The sequence below is a fragment of the Triticum aestivum genome, chromosome 7D (assembly GCF_018294505.1).
Source record: "Triticum aestivum cultivar Chinese Spring chromosome 7D, IWGSC CS RefSeq v2.1, whole genome shotgun sequence".
NCBI classification, from domain to species: domain Eukaryota; kingdom Viridiplantae; phylum Streptophyta; class Magnoliopsida; order Poales; family Poaceae; genus Triticum; species Triticum aestivum.
Window position 1 is genome coordinate 201,871,108 of NC_057814.1, and position 18,720 is coordinate 201,889,827.

Sequence of the window (18,720 nt, forward strand, 5' to 3'; positions counted from 1 at the left end):
TATGTGGGTGAAATGATGATACCATGCCAACTTTCAACCTTTTCATAGTTCATTTGTAGTGCTTTTCAATTTCAGGGCCATTTAGCTCAAAAAATCAGTAGATGCATGAAAGATAACAAATGAAGTCAGAAAGGGTTGAAAATTGATGATGTGCTTTGAATGGTGCATTTTGAACACACAAAAAGTCTGAAGTTCAAAAAATGAAATCCCTTTTTAACAGATGAGTTTTTGTTCGAAACCGTGATACTTCGAAAGAGATTGTCCATTTTGTACACGAAGTGCATCCAGTTTTTGCCGTAACCCTGTCAACTTTTTAGCACATGCTATGTGGGTGAAATGATGATACCATGCCAATTTTCAACCTCTTCAGAGTTCATTTGAAGTGCTTTCCAGTTTCAGGGTCATTTAGCTCAAAGAATGAACTAATATAAAAAAGAATGAACTAGAAAACTTTTATGAAACTCTAATAGCAAAAATAATGAACTAAAAGAATGAACTCGAAAACTTTAATGAAACTCTAATAGCAAAACAATGAACTAGAAAACTTTAATGAAACTGTAATAGCAAAAGGAATCAACTAAAAAGATTTTATAAAACTCTAGTATTTTTGAAACTAAAATTATATAAAATTTATGCAACTAAAATTATCAAAGTATTTTTTGTTCAAAACATTAATAGCAAAAGGAATTTTCATAAATAAATTTTTTGTTTGAAACTTTAATAGCAAACTAAAATAACAAAATCTGCTTTTGTTTAAAACAGACAGTTGAAATAACCTTAAAATTACCAAATTGAATATAATGATAAAAACACAGTAATATTAAATAGCAGGAAAAAGAATCACTCAAAAATCTATTTTTATAGTAAAGTTATTCACAAACTAGTGATTCACACAAATTTCAAAAAATTCAAATTTAAACTATTCAAATTTGAAAACTAATGGCACTAACAGAAAGTTTATAATTTTGGTGACCTAAAAGCAAAAAGAATCACTGAAAAACTGTAAGTAGAAACAAAAGAAAATAAATAAAGCAAAAAACAAAACAAAAAAACTGGAAAAAATGCCACCTACTGGGCCACCACGGCTTGAATACGACTAGAAACTCAACCATGGGCCAGGATTCGGGCCCGCAGAAGGCCCAGTAGGCCCACAGGCATATAAAGTGACTTTAGGCCCGTAAGCCTGCATTTGAGAGGAGCTCGAAGTGGTTAGCGCAACCGCGTTTATAAACCACTATCGAAGCCTCTCGGCTAGCGAGGTGGGGCTAAACATCCCACCGCACCGCGCCAGTTCCAGCACAAGGCCTTCGGTCCCGGTTCATGGCTCGAACCGGGACGAAAGGGAAAAGGAGACCTTTGGTCCCGGTTGGTGCCACCAACCGGGACTAAAGGGCTGGCTATATAAGCCAACACTTAGGAAATTTTCAGCAAGTTCTCATTCTCCCCGACGCCAACGCCCTGCGCCTCGACGTCGATGCCCCGCTCCTCGTCACCGGCCATGCCTCCTCGTCGCCGTCGCCCCACCCTGCCCCGAGCCCATCCTTGTCATCGCCGCCCCGAGCCCACTCCTCGTCTCCGACGCGTCCTCGCTGTGAGCGCCGCCCTGATCCCCTCCTCCTCCTCCTATTCCTCCCTGTACTGGCCGCCGTCGCCGCGCCCTGCCGCCCACCCCGATGCCCTGCCATCGGTGGCGTGCCACTGGCCAAGGGCGACTCCGTGTGGGATAGAGGAAGATGAGGAGTGCATGGCATCGATTTCCCCCTCTCTCCAAATATTCTGAATTTACTAATTTTTTTGAAAGTGCTAAACAATGCACATCAAGTGCATGATGAAATGCCAAAGGGCTCTAGGAATTTTAGGAATTTTTGAGAATTTTTGTGGTGACGTGTTAATGCACAAAAGAGAGTCTCGCAAAGTTTGCGGATTTTTTATCCAATATAAATTGCGCTTTGACCATGGAGTTTGAATCTGGTCCAAATTTGAATTGAATGAAATTTGAAAATTTTGAACTATAGGACCAAATGTTTTTGGCGGAATGGGTTGTGGGTACTGTCAAAGAGATGGAGTAATTTTTGTGGGTGCAAAAGAATTAGGGAGACTATAGCTGAAAGAACATGCGGTGCCCCCATGTTTGGTTTTGGTAATTGATGACAATCTCTATGGACTAATGGTTGCCTTGAGTTATATTTGAAGGATTTGTCCATAGGCGTTTCTTGAAGTCCATGTGTTGGTTTCAAGGACTTTATGTGGTGACCAAGGTGTTATTAAGGAATTATCCAAAGATTGGTCATGTGAGAGTTGAGCTTATTGCAAGCATGTCTTGAAGAAGAAGATTGTGTGATCATTCATGTTTACCTTCAAGACATCATCCAAATGAAGAGAGTTGGAAAGATTCAAGGTTGATCAAGACTAAGTCAAGAGTGAATCAAGTTGATCAACACACAAAGCGCACAAGATGTACCGAGGGATCAAGTGATCCCATGGCATGGTAAGCATTGTCAATCACGCTTTGTGTACTAACCCAAGGTCTTCGTGAGAGTTCTTTGTGGGGTTAGGTTGCGGTGTGCAAGTTCAAGTGAAGCGGGCAAGTTCAAGTAAAGCATCACGAAGAGATCAAATGCTTGAAGCCATTGTGGTGACAATGGACTTGTGAAGATGTGCGGAAGGGTGGCTCACCCATAGTGGAGTATGGGGGAGCAATCAACTAGTCTTCATTGAGCCAACGCAATCAAGAAAGGTGGTCCATCTTGAGGGAGTCAAGATCGTCATCATCTAGCTCAAGTGGACCATGTGCAAGGCAAAGGTTTGCTCTTGATAGGTTTTCTATTTTACCGGTCTCATGATGGTAGTTTGGAGACCGGGTTATAGGATCGATTGCCGTACTATCAAGGGGGCTCTCGATGAGTAGCTTGATCGTATTGTTCATAGAGAGCTCAAACCATTGCATCCTTGCATCATCTTTATTGGTTCTTGTTTGGTTCTTCTCTTTGTGAGTTTTGGAGCTTATGGTCATCTTGATGACAAGCTCAAGTTCATCGAAAACGGAGTTCACTCGCATCTTCTATGATGTTTTCGATATTGGAGGTTATGCCGGTTCTTCTCGGTTGGAGGTTTCACTCCTCTATTTGTTGGCATACCTCCCCTGCCTCTTCTTACTGCCTCCCGCGTGACTATCAAGGGGGCTGTTTTGATGCTACTCGTCGTCTTGTATCCAACAAGCTTGAGTTTGCTCAATTCGGAGCTCATATGAAGAAGTTTTGGCAGTTCTGTTTTTCTCCCTGCGGTAGTACCGCGGTGGCAGCGGTAGTACCGCTTGTAGCGTCAAGCAGTAGTACCGCTCCAGTACCGCTCTACTACCGCCTCGATTTTGGGTCTGCTCTTTTCGTGTCGGGTTCAGCGGTAGTCGCGCGGCAGTAAGGCACGGTAGTTCTGCCTATAAGCGGTAGTACCGCTCCGGTCGAGCGGTAGTACCGCTACTGCACTACTGCCACCGTTCTCTGCTGTGTCCGGCCTCCTTTTGTCCCGTGTTCTGCTCCTCCAGCGGTAGTACCGCTGGGGTGAGCGGTAGTACCGCTTATCGGCGGTACTGCCGCCCCAAGGTTCTTGTTTTGTTGCTCCTTTTCATTGCTTCTTCCGCCCGAGCGGTAGTACCGCTCGTGGAGCGGTAGTACCGCTCGTGTGCGGGCTGAGCACTTAACGGTTGGATTTTCCCCCTCCTATAAAAGGGGGTCTTCTTCCCCAATGAACCTTATCCTTTGAGCTCGTGTTCTTCCCCCATTGTTGACCTTCTTCGAGCTTGCTAACTCTCAATCCCTCCATGGATTCTTGCTAGTTTTTGAGGGAAAAGAGAGAGGAGATCTAGATCCACATTTCCACCAATCACTTTCTCCTCTATGTGAGGGGAACCCCTTGGATCTAGATCTTGGAGTTCTTGGTGTTATCCTTCTTGTTCTTCCTCTCATGTTCCTCCCTAGCATTAGTTGCTTCGGTGGGATTTGAGAGAGAAGTACTTGGGCACTCCGTGTGCCCTTGCCATTGCATTTGGTGCATCGGTTTGAGTTCTCCACGGTGATACGTGGAAGTTACAAGTTGAGAAGCTTATTACTCTTGGGTGCTTGGTACCCTTGAGCTTGTTCCTCTTGGGTTCTTGGGCGCCCTAGACGGTTGGTGGTGTTCGGAGCTCAATCATTGTGGTGTAAAGCTCCGAGCAAGCGTCGGGGTCTCCAATTAGGTTGTGGAGATCGCCCCGAGCAATTTGACGGGTTCCGGTGACCGCCCCAAGGGTTGCCAAAGTGTACGGGTTCGGTGACCGCCCCCAAGGGTTGCCATTTGTACGGGTTCGGTGACCGCCCTCAAGGGTCCCTTAGTGGAATCACCGCATCTTGCATTGTGCGAGGGCGTGAGGAGATTACGGTGGCCCTAGTGGCTTCTTGGGGAGCATTGTGCCTCCACACCGCTCCAAACGGAGATTAGCATCCGCAAGGGTGTGAACTTCGGGATACATCGTCGTCTCCGCGTGCCTCGGTTATCTCTTACCCGAGCCCTTTACTTATGCACTTTACTTTGTGATAGCCATATTGTTTCTTGTCATATATCTTGCTATCACCTAAGTAGTTTTTCTTGCTTAGCATAAGTTGTTGGTGCACATAGGTGAGCCTAGTTGTTGCAGGTTTTGTGCTTGACAAATTAACCGCTAGGTTTATTCCGCATTTGGTCAAGCCTCAACCGTAATTATTTTAAAGCGCCTATTCACCCCCCCTCTAGGCGACATCCTCGATCTTTCAATAGCTCCTTTGCAAATCAAAGGAAATATGAATAATTGAAATTCAATTTATTAAATATAAGAAAAGTGTTACATAGTTAGAGATATTTGCACAGTTAGAGATATTCATGATCAAATTCATTTATGTATATGTTCATATGTATGATCCATGGATATGTATGCATTGATGTATTTTTTTTTGTTCATATAATTTTTTTTGTCAATTTATGTATATGTTCATATATATGTGCATATTTAGGAAAAAATTGTGTATGTATAGGAAAATTGTGTATGATCAAAGTCATTTATGTATATGTTCATATTTAGAAGAAAAAGAAGGAGAGGAAAAAGGAAAATAAGAAGAGGAAGAAGGATAAGTAGAAGGAGAAGAAGAGGAGAGGAAGAATAGGAGAAAAAATAAGAAGAGGAAGAAGAAGAAAAAAATAGGAGGAGAAGAAGAAGGAACAGAGGAGAAGAAGAAAAAATAGATTTTTCTATTTTTTCTTCTTCTCCTCTGTTCCTTCTTCTTCTCCTCTTTTTTTTGTTCTTCTGTTTTTTCTTCTTCTCCTCTATTCCTTCTTCTTCTCCTCCTATTTTTTTTCTTCTTCTTCCTTTTCTTATTTTTTATCGGAAACGAGGGTGTTGAGGATCGTCGAGCGGTCGAGGGTCGGGAACTAGGGTAGAGGGTCGAGGGTCACCGAGGGGTCGAGGGTCGAGGGTTGAGGATCGCCGAGGGGTCGAGAGGGGGACGTCGATCAACCCCCTCTCGCTCGACCAACTCTCGAGGACACCCAAACCCTAGAAAAAAAATGTTGTCGATCTCCTACCCCCTCCCGCCCCTACCTGACAAACTCTCTCGAGGTTTATAAGAGATTTATCAAGAATGCCCCCATTATGGATGTGCATAATTAAGTTGATCCATATTTTTCCTTATCTCATCTACCATTCTATATGTACACGTTATCTTGTGTCAAAGTATTTGAAGAAATCCATGGTTTCATAATTAGATGGAAGTAACAGGCGCACGATGGTATGAAGCTCTCCAAAATTATTTTGGAACGGAGTCCTGGTAGGATAATTCGCTTTTTGGTACGAAGTTCAGCAAAGGCCTTCCAAATAGCGATATTCGAAAGGCTCTTGCTAAACTTCGTACCAAAAAGCGAATTATCCTATCACGACTCTGTTCCAAAATAACTTTGGAGAGCTTCATACCATCATGCGCCTGTTACTTCCGGCTAATGATGAAGCCATGGTTTTCTTGAATCCTTTGACACTAGACAACGTGACATATAGAAGGGTAGATGAGATCGGGAAAAATAGGGACCATTTTTTGCACATCCAGAATGGCGCCATTTTGTTAAATCCCTTGTTGGTCCAGACGTCGGACATTCATGAGAGAGGAGGTCCGGCCCAAACCCAAGAAGCGTTGCCGAGGCCACCCCAAACCCTAGAAGCGTCGAGGCCACCCCAAACCCTAGAAGCGTCGAGGCCACCCCAAACCCTAAAAGTGTTGCCGAGGCCACCCAAATTTACCAAGTTAAAAGAGCGTTGTCGTCGAGGCCACCCCAAACCCTAGAAGCGTTGTCGTCGAGGCCACTAATTAATATTCCTTGTTGTGATTAGCTAGCTAGGTCTATGTTTTCCACTTATATATCCATCTCTCATGTTTGTATATTAATTTCCATGTTGTAATATTTGCAGAAACTATGGAGCACAGAGACTTGGAAACAGAACAGTTGTTGGGGGACATAATCCTCAGCGGAGGTGATATCTTGTCATATCTCAACGACACCAATGGTCTGGAAGGAGAGGGTGAAGCAGGCTCCGGTGATCGAACAATGGAGGAGGAAGTACATGACCACGATGGCTCCGGTGACCGAATGCCGGTGGAAGAAGGAGACCGTGATGATGGCCCGGTGACCGAACGGAGGAGGGAGCTGTTGCAAAGTCCGGCGAGGTATATATATTAATTAAGCCTGTGCTGACTAGCTAATTGATGCATTAATTGTTTTGGTATGTACATATATTAACTCTTCTTCCTTCTTTTATAGCCCTCCGGATCGATCCAAACTTCGGTAACGAGACGAGGCCCGAAGAAAAGGTTGCGCCAGGATGAAAGGTTCACGATCACAGAAATCTCGGGCGATGGCCAACCGATTGAACCCAGGCAGACCAAGGAAGCATTTTCTGCTCATTGCGGGGCTATTGTTAGGGACATGATCCCGATCAGCATCCATCAATGGAATAAGCCTAAGAACGAAGACCCTCAAGTTCCTTATGTCAACGATAGACAGAAAGATGATCTTTGGACCCACTGAAGGCAAATTTCACCCTACCGCGAGAGGAGGATCCGGATAAGCTAGTTATAGATCCATTAGTCAAGGCTCATGCTCTTAAGAAGATGAAGATCTATTCAGGAGGTGGAAGAATGAGTTGAAATCAACGTATGTCGACAAAGGGAAGACTCCAGAATTCACCGGCCGATTTGAGAAGATAAGAGACCACTAGCCCGCATTTGTGGCCTACAAGACATTGGATAGGAGTAAGAAGATGTCAGAGACAAACAAGAACAATGCTGCAAAGAAGCTGTATCACCATCGCACGGGGTCAGGTGGCTACCTCAAAGCCCAGCCGTTGTGGGACAAGGCTGAGAATGACCTGATTGCTAAAGGGGTCGAACCAGAGACATTGAACTGGCTAGACCGTTCAAGGACTTGGTTCTTCGGGGTTGGGGGAACCTTGGACCCTGAAACAGGGAAGTGCGTTTGGACGGACGAGCAACTTGCAACACCCGTCAAGAAGCTTCAGAAGTGTATCGCCGCAACGCAGAAAGGGACGTTCGTTCCCGACAGAGAGAATGACGAGCTCACCGAGGCCCTCGGGAATCCTGAGCACCCTGGAAGAACAGGAGGCACGTCAGGTTCTGTTGCGTGGAAGGTTGGGTTTCCCGGCGCAGGCGGTTACAAAACCCGGGAGAGGAAGAGGAAATTGGAGCAGAGCGAACTGCAGAAGCTGAATGCAAGAGTATGAAAGCTAGAGGAACAAGTTGAGAGCCAGTTAGGTGCCGGAGCTACCCCAGAAGCTACCCTGCCATCTCAGCGGAGAAGCAGCGTGGCTTCCACCGAGCTCGTTCAGCAACTTGACTTCACGGCTCCAAGCTACCCCGTGGATGCTATCACGGAGGCTCAACATTGCCAGCTTATGACGCAATGGCAGAACCTCAAAGTCAAGGCGGCTGTCGGCTCTATTGCACCTCCTCAACCCGACAGAACTTTTCACTGCCGTCCGATTCCACATGGCTATGCTGTTGTGATGGTGGATGAAATAACGGAGGGATTTGAGGAGCTCGAGCTTTACCACCCTACAGGTGAAGGGGAGACTCAGCTGGGTCTGGCTCTGAAGACTACATGTCTATGGCGGAAGGAGCACATCAAGCTTACGAACTGGACGCCTCCACCTCCTCCTCCTCCTTCGGCGAGTCAGGGCACTCCGCCTCCTCCTCCTCCGACGAGTGATCAGGGCACTCCACCTCCTTCTCTGGCTGCTCCGGCGCGTGAGGCCGGCACTCCGCCTCCTCCTTCGCCTGCTCCGACGCATCCGAGCAGTCCGCCTCCTCCTCCGCCTCGTCAGCAATGGCGGAAGACAGACGCCGCCGCTCCGGCTGCTCCGCCGCGTCGGAGCACTCCGCCTCCTTCTACTACTCGTCAGCAGCAACGGAAGAGAGACGCCGCCGCTTCGGCGCCTAGTAGTACAGCCAGAGGCGGGAGGCAATACAGATACGGTCCATCTCTCAAGCCTCTAGAGAGGTTACCATACGAGATGACCGTGGATAAAAACGCGAAGATCTGTGAAGCCCAAGTGAAGGACTTCTTTGAAACGCGAAGATCTATGAAACATCCACCTCCGAAGGAGAAGATAGATCCGGTGAAATTGAAGCACACTATCGATGCCCTGAAGCGGCCACCACCGCCTCCGCCGGATGACAACCATGTCCGCGCTCTTAAAAAGACACTACAAGAAGCGCGCCTGTCGGGAACTATTTCCAGTGACAAAAGGTTAGAAGAACGAAGAAGTGGGAAAAAAATTCCCCAGCTCGGCGAACAGGAGAACCAATCGTGCCCCCCCGCTCAAGGTGTCTAGCGATATCGTCGCAAATCTGCCGGGGATGGCCCGGTACCAATCCTGGTGATTACCTGGGCGACGATGTACAGTTTGATACAATGGAGGTGGACGAATTCAGATACCAGTATGGGAAGCCTCTCATCAAAGATGGAAGTCCTCCTCTAACAACGATGATGCGAAGATTCCATCAATGGTACATGAAAACCTGCAGCGAGTCTGGGAATGATGGTTTGACGATGAGAATTAAAGAGGACCACGACTTCATTGGACAAGAACTGTTAACTGTTGATTTTGACGAGTTTTTCCAGTTCTACAATCAAAAGGCCCTCGACAAATCACTCGTGGCTTGCTACTGTCTGTAAGTACTACTTTCTATAATTAAGTCTCTATAGCTCAGCTCTTTCATTGCATGTATATATAGTTATCCTCACTATATTATGCAGATTGAAGATCGTCCAATGGAGAAAAGCACAAATCTATGACATTGGGTTCATTAACCCAAATGTCATACATGAATGGACGGTTAAACACAATGTCTCAGAAACCGAGGACAACTTGCTACAATCGTTGCTCAAAAATCAAAGCAAAGATAAAATACTCTTTCCTTACAACTTCAAGTGAGTGTTACTGTCTTATGCACATTTGGTTTCCCTTATTACTCGAGGTTATAGTAATGTAACTGATGAGTTATGCATGCGTGCACAGTTTTCACTTTATTCTCCTAGAGATTAAGCTTGAGCGGGGAGAATTAACCGTCTTAGACTCCAGACGAAAATATCCCGAGGAGTATGCGAACGTGACTCGAATGCTCGAGAAGTAAGTTCAATCGATCATTATCGCACCATATCGGCAACTTTGTTCATTTCCTGATATCAAGTAATTATTTTCTTTGTCTGGCAGGATTTGGAAAGAGTTCACCACAATTTCTCCGGAACTGTCGATCAAGCTGCGATTTAAACACCTGAAAGTAAGTACTACTACCTAGTTCCGCGCATCTCCCATTGATCCTGTCTAGTTTCATCAATACCATTTAGCATGTTTACTTATCAGTTTGATTGACCTCTATTTCTCGTAAAGTGCTTGTGGCAGGAAGCAGGGAATGATTTCTGTGGATATTACGTTTGCGAGTTCATCTATAACACGACTGCCTCTAATAAGCGGGGTACTCTGAAAAAGAATATGAAGTGCGTAAACAAAAATATTCATAATTTTATTTTATTACCATCATTTGTGTTGATCAGTTTCATTCATACACATGTATTGACCCTCTTCTTCAATTTAGCTCCGGCAGATGCCGGATGAACTCCTACCATATGATCGCATAAAAGCAATTCAAGAGGAATTAGCGGGATTCTTTCTTGACCACGTCATCAATAAAGCCGGAGAATACCATGTGGCACTTGACTTCAGATGTTAGGGACTGTAAGAGATCTTATATTGTATATATGTAGCTAGTAGCGTCGGATAGATATACGAAAACTTATTGTTCGACCAATCTCTCGGAGAAGGAGGAGGTCGATCATTTCTCTTTGTATATGTTCATGACGATCTTGTATACTTAATGGTTTCCTTCATTTGCTTACTAGCTAGTGTGTAGCGAGTTCTCTCTATACGTATAGTACGCAACGTCGACCAAGCACGGAGATAAGATATGTCACTTCTCTCTATTAGCTAGCTAACACAATATATAAAATCCCTAAATTAACCCTTCAAAACCCTCAAACCCCCCTCCCCTTTAAAAAAAACTCCAGCTCCTGAGCTGCTGACGCGTGGATGCTTTCTGGTCCCGGTTGGTAGACCAAAGGCCCTCCTGTCTGGGCTCGCCGCAGCGGCCACGTGGAGCCCCACGTGCCCCGGTTCGTAAGCGAATCGGGACTAAAGGTCATGGGCTTTAGTCCCGGCCCTTTAGTCCCGGTTTCAGAATCGGGATAAATGGGCCTCTGAAACCGGAACAAATGGGACCTTTTCTACCAGCGATGCATTCCTCCACGACTCCGCCACCACCACCTAGCAACAGCCGGTGGACGGCTCACCTCTCACACTCTACTGCTAACTTCCAACGTAATTACTACGTTGACAGTTTACGCACTAGCGGACGGTGTCATCTTGCAGCACAACAGCACCACCCAACAAAAGCCGGCTCACTTTTCCCTGCCGTTTCCTTGCACTGACAGCTCACTGACTTAACCTCCAGCCGGAGATTACTGCGGGGCCGCGTGCGGCCGTTGCAGCCCGCTGGCCGGCCCCGTATGCCGCATGCCCCGCGCGCGCGCGCCCGGCCGATGCACCGGCGCCAGCTCGTACCGTGCCGTGCCGTTCCCGCGACCCCTCGTTTGTTCTCTTCCTAACCGGTAACCGCAGCCGCGTGCATGCCACGAGCACGAAAGGTGCCACCCGGCCGTGCCATGGGGCGGGTGGAGAGCCAGTGGACCTGCGGGCGCACGCCACGGCCCTGTGGCTGGAGATAGCAGTAGATGGATAGGATGGAGCCAGCGGTGCTCCTGTCATCGCCCCTCCCTGCGTACTCCTACGTGCCAATTTTGCTCCCGGGCTGCCCCGCCGCTTAAGGGAGTCTCTGCATGCATGCATGCACGCACGCACGCTGATCTGTAGGGCTGTGGGCGGGGAACCGACGATCGTACGCCAGAAACGGTTGCCCGCTGGTGTGACATCGTTCGTGTTGTGTGTGAGAGCCCGTCGGTCGTTCGTGTGCCGCCTGTTTTTGCTTCTTCGTCAAGGATCGGTGCTGCTAAGTGCCGAGGAACAATATCTTCAAAATTAGCGCAAAAAAGAAAACAATATCTGCAAAACCATCAATCTATGAACTGATCGGTGCGTGTATCCTTGCAAGTGTCCCTTGATGAATAGATCGTGACCAACACGATTTTTCTGGCGTGGCCAAGAATCCACCCTCGGCGCATGCTTTTTCAGACGTGTGTTGTATTTCTCTTTTTATGCAATGCATATTTTACACGCTATCATGTATTAACGTATGTATTTCGTATATTTATACATACAGCAAACCAGTGAAATATATCGATTTATATATGCAACCGGAATAGTTTTCTAACACCTTTGTTTTTTTTGAAAATTTGTAATTTGTAAAAATGCGCGAATTTTTTGGTTGTGGATCCCAGAACTGCAAATTTTAAATGTACTTAAATCATGATTGAAAGGCTGTCATATGCATTTTAAATGTACTTGAGGCTTTTCTTAAATGCATTGAAATGTTATGGGATCAAGACTTAAATTCATTAAAATGCATTTGAAGCTTACTAAATCTGAACTAAAATTAAGCAAACTGCATTTGAAATTTGACTAGATCATGATTAAAATGCATTTCAAACTTTTGTGAAATGTATACACATATTATCGAATCATGGCTGGCATGCATTTCGAATGCATTCAAAATGATGATATTTTTGGGAACTTTTGTGAAAGTGTCCTAAATATTATTGAATCAAGATCGAAATACAGTGTAATGCATTTCAAATTACTGAACCATTGCTAAAATTAAGTGAGATGCATTTCAAATTTAATGATATCTTTACTTCATGGAAAATTGAAATCAAGCACATAGTATGTGTTCTAACACATTTCAAATATAGAGTTTTTTGAAAATCTGAAACTTCAATGATTTTTCAAAATTGCGGATCCCATATTAAATACAAATCAGTACAATGAGGTATAGAAATGGAGTGTGAATCTGAAAACACCATGGAAGGCTCTAATGTGTGTGCCATGTCGCGTGCGCGTTATGGTAGAGCAGATTAACGCAAACTAAACGCCATATCATTACCATAATCAATGTCCTTTTTTGAACAATAATTGGAATTGACAATAAATAGTTAGTCTGGGTAGCTTTTTTGAACAAACCGATTATTGTCAATTTCAATTTAAGGACAAACTGATCATTTCCTTTATGACAATTTTTTAACAGCCAACAAGTATTTTTCACCAAACACACGCGAAAAAGGTACGATTTATAATAGGCTAAAGTTTTCAAAATGTTCTGTTGTTTATATTCCCGTGGCACCATCCCTCAACTATATAACGAATCATTTCATTCACCCTCCTTTCTTCCACTCCTACATTCCCGTGGCACTATATTCCCCTTCTTCCCCCTCCCCCCCCCCAAGTTCTATAAAGCGTCGTTCAGCTGACCCTCCTTTCTCCCCATTCCTACATTCCCTGTGGGGCTATGTTCCCCCTTCCGTGCAAAGCCCTCCCCCCCCCCCCCAATTTTTTCTATAAAGCGCCGTTCAGCTCACCCTCCTTTCTCCCCATTCCTACATTCCCCATGGGACTATGTTCCCCCTTCCGCGCAGAGCCCCCCCCCCCCCCCCCCCAATTTTTTTTCTATAAAGCATCGTTCCGCTCGCCCTCCTTTCTGCCAATTCCCCGTGGGACTATGTTCCCCCTTTCGCCCAGACTCCCCCCCCCTCATCGCCATGGCCCGTTCTACACCTATTATCACCTACGGACCTTGCTACCACAAAATTCACCATCTTCCCTACCTTTTCCATCCCTCGACCTCCTCCGGCATCTGGCCGGCCGCCGGCATCCCTCGGCTTCCTTAGGTGCTCTCTTGCATCGTCGCCTCCCGTAATAGATCCAGATACGAGCATCCTCATTTTAGGTAGTTGACACCTAAAGGTTCTATCATTCAATGAACCTCATCGCCATGCTCCAGTATCCCCTCCTCGTGCGATTCCACCTTCGCCATCTCCACCCTCAGTTCTAGCACCGAAATTATGAATCCAAGACCAGAATACCGCTCTCGAAGTGAGTCGACCTACATAGATCTTGATGTGAATTTGATGGCGAGAATAGGTAATCGAATTTCCTCTTCATGAATAGTTAAGCATCTACCATCCCTCGATCTCCTTTGGTTCTCTCTTGCATCGCCACCTTCCATCATAGATCCAGGTATAGCAACATACCACACTTAGCGTAGCTGACACCCATAAGTTTCTATTATTCGCTCATAGCACCTGTTGACCGCATGATACTATGTTTCTCACATCCACAACCTCGCTTCTAGCCACCGAGAACCTAGATCCCCTAGTTGCCATAACATTAGGAGTAGGCTGACCTATGCAGATCTGGATGTGGATCCGGTGAGAACTCATATCCGACATTCCCCTTCGGCAACATTTTTTTATCTCCCATTAATTCTTTACCATATCAAAAATTCCCTTGGTCGCTATAGCATTAGGAGTCGGCTGACCTACGCAGATCTGGATGTGGATCCGGTGAGAACTCATATCCGACTCCCCCCTTCGGCAATAGGTATTTTTTTCAATCTTTCGTAATTTTTTACCATATAAAATATTTCCTTGGTCGCCATAACATTAGGAGTCGACTGATCTATGCAGATTAAGATGTGGATCCGGTGAGAACTCATATCCGATTTTCCCCTTCGGTAACAGGTATTCTTTTGATATTTCGTTAATTCTTTACCATATCGAAAATTCCCTTGGTCGCCATAACATTAGTAGTCGGCTGACCTATGCAGATCTGGATGTGGATTCGGTGAGAACTCGTATTCCGACTTTCCCCTTCGGCACCAGGTATTTTTTCGATCTTTAGTTAATTCTTTACCATATCGATAATAATTTTAATTTTTTATTCTACTGCAACTGCCCACAAAAAGGAAAGAGCCCCAAACACATCCATAGCTACCCTTGAAATCAGCACATAAAGCTACTTCTACCTGCATCCAATTCAAGCGGCACCAGTACAAAACTACAATTCATACAAAATCAGTTCACTTTTCATATTTCTTTTATCAAAAAGGAGGACCACCCCCGGCTTTCCAGTGTCACATGGAATCCATGTTGATACAAAAGTAGTAGTCGGATGCCGTGCAAAACACCGTCCATCGCCCTCGGCCTCTCACCCTAACGTAGTTCCCTTTTCACAGCGTGTGTCTTCTATATATAGGCGCACACACCCTAACATAGTTTCCACACCACCGCATCGATCCCCCACTACACCAACCACCGCCGCCACCGCAAAAGAACGAGCACCTGAGGAGAGGGCCGGCGCCTCTCCCCAGTCCCGACATTATCCTTCCTTGCCTAGAAGGCTAGAAGAACAGGTAACTGAATGCACGCGCATGTGTTCTTGCGATGAACAAATGAACATCGATCAAACAATAGCTTCTGTGTTTCTTGTTGCATGCAAAGTGGAGTGAGATATATTTGTTGTCGGAGCTGAGATGTTGGTGTGCATGCGTGTGTGTGTTTGTGTTGTTTAGCGCGGCGCATGGATCAGCGGGAGGGCAGCAGGAAGCGTGCGCGGGGAGAGGAGGAGGAGGGGGACTCGCCGCCAGCGAAGATGTCGGCTCTGGCGGCGGCGGCGGCGGCTGATGCGCTGGCTGAAGCGGCATTCCATGAGGCGGCGCCGGCGGTGGTGGAGGGTGGGGATGGGGATGGGGATGCGTGGAAGCCGCCGCCGGGGGTGTTCGACTTCCCGTGGCTGAGTTGCCATGGCGGCCTGGACGCCCCCGTCACCAGCCCCCTGGTGGAGCTCCGGGAGGTGTTCTTCCGGTCGGCTGTGGACGGGCACGTGGCGGCGGTAGGCGTGCCCGGCGACCGCTTCATCGCGCCGCCGAGCAACATGCTGCTGTTCGTCGTCTTGGAGGAGTGGGTCGTCACCGCCGGCGACGACGAGGTGGACCCCATGTGGCGCGCCGTGCTCGAGGGGGCCAATCCCGCCGCATGACGCAACGTGGCGAGGTCAGCACGGAGCCTGGACCCCACCCGCCCGAGGTTCCGTCTGTGTCAGCGGCGATGCGCTGACGTCGCTGGATAGAGAGGTCGATGATACTAGGAAGGAAATCATGAATGCGTCTGACGAGAGGTCGTCTCTCGTTCTTGTTGCTTTGCTTCTTGCTCCTTGTTTTACTTTTCTGTATGTAAGATAAGATGTTTCAGTTGTCAGTTTTAAGTTCCTGCTTTGTAAGATAAGATGTTGCAGTCGCCGAAAATCAATAAAAACTTGAGCCAAGTTCGTGCTAGCAGTGGTTAACTGAATTGTTCTACTCCCTCTGATCCAAAATAAGCGTCACAGTTTTGAGCTAAGGTTGAAGGTGGTAATTAAGTGAGTTGTTCTATCCTGCTAGGTTAAGAACGAAGGCCTGATGAAAACAGAAACAAAAATCCTTGTATTTCATGCAAGAACATGACAGCTGCTAGAGTAGAAGAATCCGGCCTGGAGTAGAGCTGTCAGCGGTGGCCGTTTGCCGGAGTTTGTGGCTGGACGCGAAACGCTTTCGCGTGGTTGCGCCCAGAAGCATGTACTGTTTCGGCCGGACTAACTGGACGGGTGAGCGAGCATTCATCCAGAAGCTTTAGAAAAGCCGATCGAGTCGAGTAAGCGCCCAAAATTTGGGCTTTGCCCAGTTGCAGTAACTGCCGTTCTAAATTTGGACCGTCTTAACTTAACCCGGTAGTAGCACATTGATTGCAGATTTGTCGAGTTACTAATGACTGCAGTGATTTAATGGGGACGCCACTAGCTTGTTTCGCTAGACTAGATGATGAGGCGCCGGTGAGTAGCCGTTGCATTCAGCATGCCGGACCACGTAATATGTGCACGTCCACCGGCACCCTGAAACGAACTCGGATGGAACTCTGGAGAGCGCAGGCTGCATGCATGGGTGCAGAACGGATCGAGCGATCCGGGCGGTCGGGTGCTCCCGGGGACGGAAGGCCGGGGCCGAGGTGTAGTGGTACGAGGGAGGGAAACGCGAAAGGCATTGGCGTGGAGTGCTGCGCTGGGTCCGCCGCCCATGCACCAGGTGGGTTCCGTGGCCAGGAGGAGCCCGATCGGGACCATCCGTCCGTCCGTCCCCAGGCCAGGTGAACCCGTGGCGCCAGGGGCAGGGGTCCACGCGGTGCACGCCTGCCTCTGCCCGTGCGAGCGCAACCGTCTCCTTCCTTGGCCGAGACTCGAGGGAGATGCCTCCGCGCGCCTTGGCAGTTGCACCTGGATCTCCTGTCGCAGTCGCATCGTAGGGGTGGTTGCGTTGCCTTGCGTGTGGAGATTGCATGCAGCATGCTTCCTTCCCTGCGTATCGGCGGCCCCCGGGGCGCCGGGGGATGGCATAGTCGGTGTTGGGCGATGCCGCGCTCCACTGCGATGACGACTACGTACTACTACTAGTGTACTACAGATGGCAGGTGATCGAGTGGAGCACTGGGTTTTTCTTCGATGCGGCCGTGTCTGTCTGTCATCGTCTAATGGGGCGTGTTTGGTTCCAGGTTGCAACAGTAGCTGCATTGCATGTCCATCTTTAGCCAGACTGATTCTTGAAATACAGCTTCATATGCAGCAGATGCAACCTGTTTGGTTGCCTGCATCGCATGGAGGGGCATTTACTCCCTGCTGTTTGGTTGCCGTTTTTGTGCTTATGATGTGAGCAGATGCAAACTTCACCTGTTTGGTTGCAAACAACGTCTGTGTTCTGATCGCCCCATTCAAATGTGGTGGCCTTACCACCACATGATTAGCACAACAACAAGCACATATGAGATCAAACAAAGCAAGCAACCAAATGAAATCAAACAAAGCAAGCATCTTGGTGCATTTGCTTTTGGGCAAATGTCTCTGATCAGTGCCATTTTGCAAAGAGTTTGTGCACTAATACTTGTCATCTTATCTAACAAAATATTGAAGACTGACTGGAATGTGGTCGGTGGAGGAGCTCAGGTGGTGGCCGGAGCTGAGGGCGCCGAGGATTTCATCCCCATGAACAGGTGGCTCAGGATGGTGGACCTGCCTGGCAGGATCGCCTTCATGAGCCTGCCTCGTTCAAGGGGACGATCTCCGAGGCAGGGCCACGAGGAGGGGGCCCGGGAGCCGCTGCGCTTCTACCAGCAGATCAAAGACAACGAGGACCTCACCATGCTCGTCGTCCCTCACAAGTTCGTGGAGGTGATGAACACCTAGTTGGTCATCAAGCGGCTCCCGCGCGTGGTCAGGCCGTCGGCGAACAAGCGGTGCATGTTCTGGGACAAATCAAACAATTCAGCATCGATGCCTACCTCGCCCCCTATATTGTCTTCCACTGAGGGCGAGTCCATGGCCGTTGTCGTGGCCCCGGTGTTGAAGAGCATGCCTGAACTTAGGGAGCTTTGTATGAGTCTGTTAGTGAAGAATATGAAGATGGACTCGTCGGAGACCTCATGTGAGGAACATGACTTATCTTTGTCATGTGTGCATCTGAAGAATGTGGATGCGTGTGGTGTGTTGGCACCGGCTTTTGAGAGCCGCTTTGTGACTGATCGCTCGACATCTGGCAAGACAGATGGTTGCCTCGTGAAGGTGAAATCAAAGAGAAACAAACGCAAGAAGTGTGACGGCAAAGAGAAGGCATACGTGATTTCATGATGGATAGTGCTCACATTCTCGTGTCGTTGCTACCTCTTGAGCACTGCGTTGGTTTTTTCTTGAAGAGGAAAGGGTGATGCAGTAAAGCAGCGTAAGTATTTCCCTCAGTTTTTTAGAACCAATGTATCAATCCAGTAGGAGGCCACACACGAGTCCCTCGCACCTACACAAACAAATAAGATCCTCGCAACCAACGCAATAAAGGGGTTGTTAATCCCTTCACGATCACTTGCGAAAGTGAGATCTGATAGATATGATAAGATAATATTTTTGGTATTTTTATGATAAAGATGCAAAGTAAATAAAAGGCAATAAAAATAGCTAATTGTTGGAAGATTAATATGATGGAAAATAGACCCGGGGGCCATAGGTTTCACTAGTGGCTTCTCTCGAGAGCATAAGTATTACGGTGGGTGAACAAATTACTGTTGAGCAAT

At 47.2% G+C, this 18,720-nt stretch overlaps 1 protein-coding gene and 1 long non-coding RNA gene across 2 annotated transcripts; both read left to right on the forward strand.

The window, feature by feature from the left end:
• Positions 1-13,241: 13,241 nt before the first annotated feature.
• LOC123166341 (uncharacterized) lies at positions 13,242-18,054 on the forward strand. The gene is made up of 4 exons (XR_006483443.1): positions 13,242-14,176; positions 14,263-14,316; positions 14,403-14,457; positions 17,603-18,054. It is a non-coding gene; the product is annotated as an uncharacterized lncRNA (long non-coding RNA).
• Positions 14,565-15,908, forward strand: LOC123166340 (uncharacterized). The gene is made up of 2 exons (XM_044584127.1): positions 14,565-14,987; positions 15,147-15,908. Exon 2 carries the CDS (start codon positions 15,155-15,157, stop codon positions 15,611-15,613), a length of 459 nt encoding a protein of 152 aa, XP_044440062.1. The 5' UTR covers positions 14,565-14,987; positions 15,147-15,154; the 3' UTR covers positions 15,614-15,908.
• Positions 18,055-18,720: the final 666 nt, after the last annotated feature.